General features: G+C 38.7%; 1 protein-coding gene across 1 annotated transcript; it reads left to right on the top strand.

The window, feature by feature from the left end:
- The first annotated feature begins 1,351 nt into the window (after positions 1-1,351).
- On the top strand, positions 1,352-2,533 carry GJC1 (gap junction protein gamma 1). The gene has a single exon (XM_065422654.1). It carries the CDS (start codon positions 1,352-1,354, stop codon positions 2,531-2,533), a length of 1,182 nt encoding a protein of 393 aa, XP_065278726.1.
- The last annotated feature ends 364 nt before the right edge of the window (positions 2,534-2,897 follow it).

Below are 2,897 nucleotides of genomic sequence, written 5' to 3'. Positions count from 1 at the left end.
TTATCTAAAGAATAGCTCTGTGTAGTTTGATGAAAGCTTGTCTCTTTCACCAACAGAAGTTGGTCCAGTAAAAGATATTACCTCACCCAGTTTATCTCTGGAAATACTTTGTCATCCTTGTGATGTGAGTCTATTATCCTGCTGCTTTCCAAATGCAGAACAGAAATATTTATTGAACATGTTGGCCTTTTCTACATCTTTTCTCCATGCATCTGAAGAAGTGGGTTTTTTACGCACGAAAGCTTATGCCCAAATACATCTGTTAGTCTTTAAGGTGCCACCAGACTCCTCGTTGTTTTTGTGGATACAAACTAACACGGCTCCCCCCTCTGATACTACTTCATCATTGTTAACAGTTTTATCATCTCTGTCTAGTAATAGGCCTGTACCATTGTTAGGATTTCTTTTGTTCTTAAAATACTTTAAAAATTCAGTAATTTTTACTGATTGCTATTGATTTCCCTTTTTCCTATTTGTTGCATTTTCCTCCCCCCGCCCCCCAACTAGCACTGCCTATTAATCTCATGGTGACTCCTATCAGAGTAGGCACTTCTTAAATATCTTTTGTGCAATGAATGGAAAATGTTACACTTACGTTAGCATCACTAGGAGCCTAATTCAAAATCCACTGAAGTCAATAGAAAGACTCCCATTGACTTTATTAGGCTTGGGAATAAGGCCTTAGAATAAAATCCTCCTTGAGGAAAAGGTGCAGTTATGTTTCAGTTATGCTACAATTTCTTGTCTGTAAGGATGTTGTTACTAGCGTTATTCAGCTTTCTCTGTACTGTATTTTTCACAGTTCAAGGACAAAATGGATGGAGTTTGTTCAATCTTTTTTTTTTTTTTAAATGCAAGTGTACAAGAGAGTTGATGAAATGTTTTAGTGAGAGTACACATTGAGTTCTGGATACTCCATTCCCATTACATTTCATCATAATTGGGCTTTCGTATCCCATAGGTTGCTATGAGAATCTCAGCCTAAATGTGTAAACAGTCAATTTTATTCAAATTTGAGGTACAGAAGCATCAGCATGTTTATCCCACCTTTTTGTAATAACCTTGGAAACAGTTGTTTGTGGATTGGGACTTAAAAACTTTTTTCTTCTTCTTCTTTATTTGTAGTGGCTTTCTTGAAAACCTACAAAGGAAACTTAGATTCTTCAGGCAAATTTTGACTGGTAGAGATTCTGGATAACAGGTGAGACAGCAAAAGAGTTTAGATGTAGAATTTTTGTATGGATGATTAAATTTCCTTGCTCTCTTGATTAAATGTTGGCAGTGTTGGGGCTGAGTGTTTTAAACTCTTAACGTGTGTCTCTTTTTTTTAAGATAAAACGATTTGACCACCATGAGTTGGAGTTTCTTGACCCGTCTGTTAGAGGAAATCCACAATCATTCAACATTTGTTGGCAAAATCTGGCTGACGGTTTTGATTGTCTTTCGGATTGTCCTTACTGCTGTGGGAGGGGAATCCATCTATTATGATGAACAAAGCAAGTTTGTGTGCAACACGGAACAACCAGGATGTGAGAATGTTTGCTATGATGCTTTTGCTCCTCTTTCGCATGTGAGATTTTGGGTGTTTCAGATCATTCTTGTCGCCACTCCATCGGTGATGTATTTAGGCTATGCCATTCATAAAATTGCCAGAATGGTGGAACATAACGAACCTGACAAAAGAACCAGGAGCAAAACCTTTTCAATGCGCTGGAAACAACACCGTGGCTTGGAGGAGACAGAGGATGACCACGAAGAAGATCCAATGATGTACCCAGAAATAGAGCTAGAAAGTGAGCGGGAGAACAAGGAGCAGCCAGCCCTCACTAAAGCAAAACACGATGGCAGGCGGCGAATTCGAGAGGATGGGCTCATGAAAATCTATGTGCTGCAGCTGCTGTCTAGGACTATGTTCGAAGTTGGCTTTCTTGTTGGTCAATATTTTTTGTATGGGTTCGAAGTCAGCCCCACATTTGTATGTAGCAGGAAACCATGCCCACACAAGATAGATTGTTTCATTTCAAGGCCTACTGAAAAGACCATTTTCCTTTTAATAATGTATGGCGTAAGCTGCCTGTGTTTACTTTTGAATGTCTGGGAGATGCTCCATTTGGGATTTGGTACAATCCGAGACACATTAAACAGTAAAAGAAAAGAGCTGGAAGACTCTGGTACCTATAACTACCCTTTTACTTGGAATACTCCATCTGCTCCTCCTGGCTATAACATTGCAGTCAAGCCAGATCAAATCCAATATACTGAATTATCCAATGCCAAAATGGCCTACAAGCAAAACAAAGCTAATATCGCTCAGGAACAGCAGTATGGGAGCAACGAAGAAAACATTCCAGCCGACCTAGAACATCTGCAGAGGGAGATTAAAGTGGCTCAGGAACGTCTGGACCTTGCAATCCAGGCATATAATAACCAGAACAATCCCAGCAGTTCCAGAGAGAAGAAATCCAAAGCAGGCTCAAACAAAAGTAGTGCCAGTAGCAAATCGGGGGATGGAAAGACCTCAGTGTGGATTTAATGTTCGCTGAACTTGTACTTTTGTTCTTAGTTAATGATAACCAGCAATTCACCGAATAATTACTTTCATTAAGTAAACATTTGACTCTGTTTATCTTCAGGGATACTGTTGGCTAGCGATCCAAGCTCTCAAAAAGTTTATGCACATGTCCTAGAGTTACAGAATTTTATTCTTGTGTCTTCCAGGTCAGGAGAAGAACAGGTATATTTAAATCATTCTTGTTGAACGGTTTACACTGTATGTACAGTATTATGGTGCATTTATTATGCACAGTTTTTTGTATTTGTATGTTGGACCTCTGCAGTTATACTTTTTATATTAAAGAAAAGAAAACAATACAAATAATGCTTAGCATTTTGCTAGT

The sequence above is a fragment of the Emys orbicularis genome, chromosome 25 (genome assembly GCF_028017835.1).
Source record: "Emys orbicularis isolate rEmyOrb1 chromosome 25, rEmyOrb1.hap1, whole genome shotgun sequence".
Classification (NCBI taxonomy): domain Eukaryota; kingdom Metazoa; phylum Chordata; order Testudines; family Emydidae; genus Emys; species Emys orbicularis.
The sequence above is the reverse complement of the archived record's forward strand: the minus strand, read 5'-3'. Positions and strand labels throughout refer to the sequence as shown.

Coding starts and splice junctions, on each gene's coding strand:
- GJC1 (XM_065422654.1), top strand. CDS start 1,352: ATGAGTTGGAGTTTCTTGACCCGTCTGTTAGAGGAAATCCACAATCAT.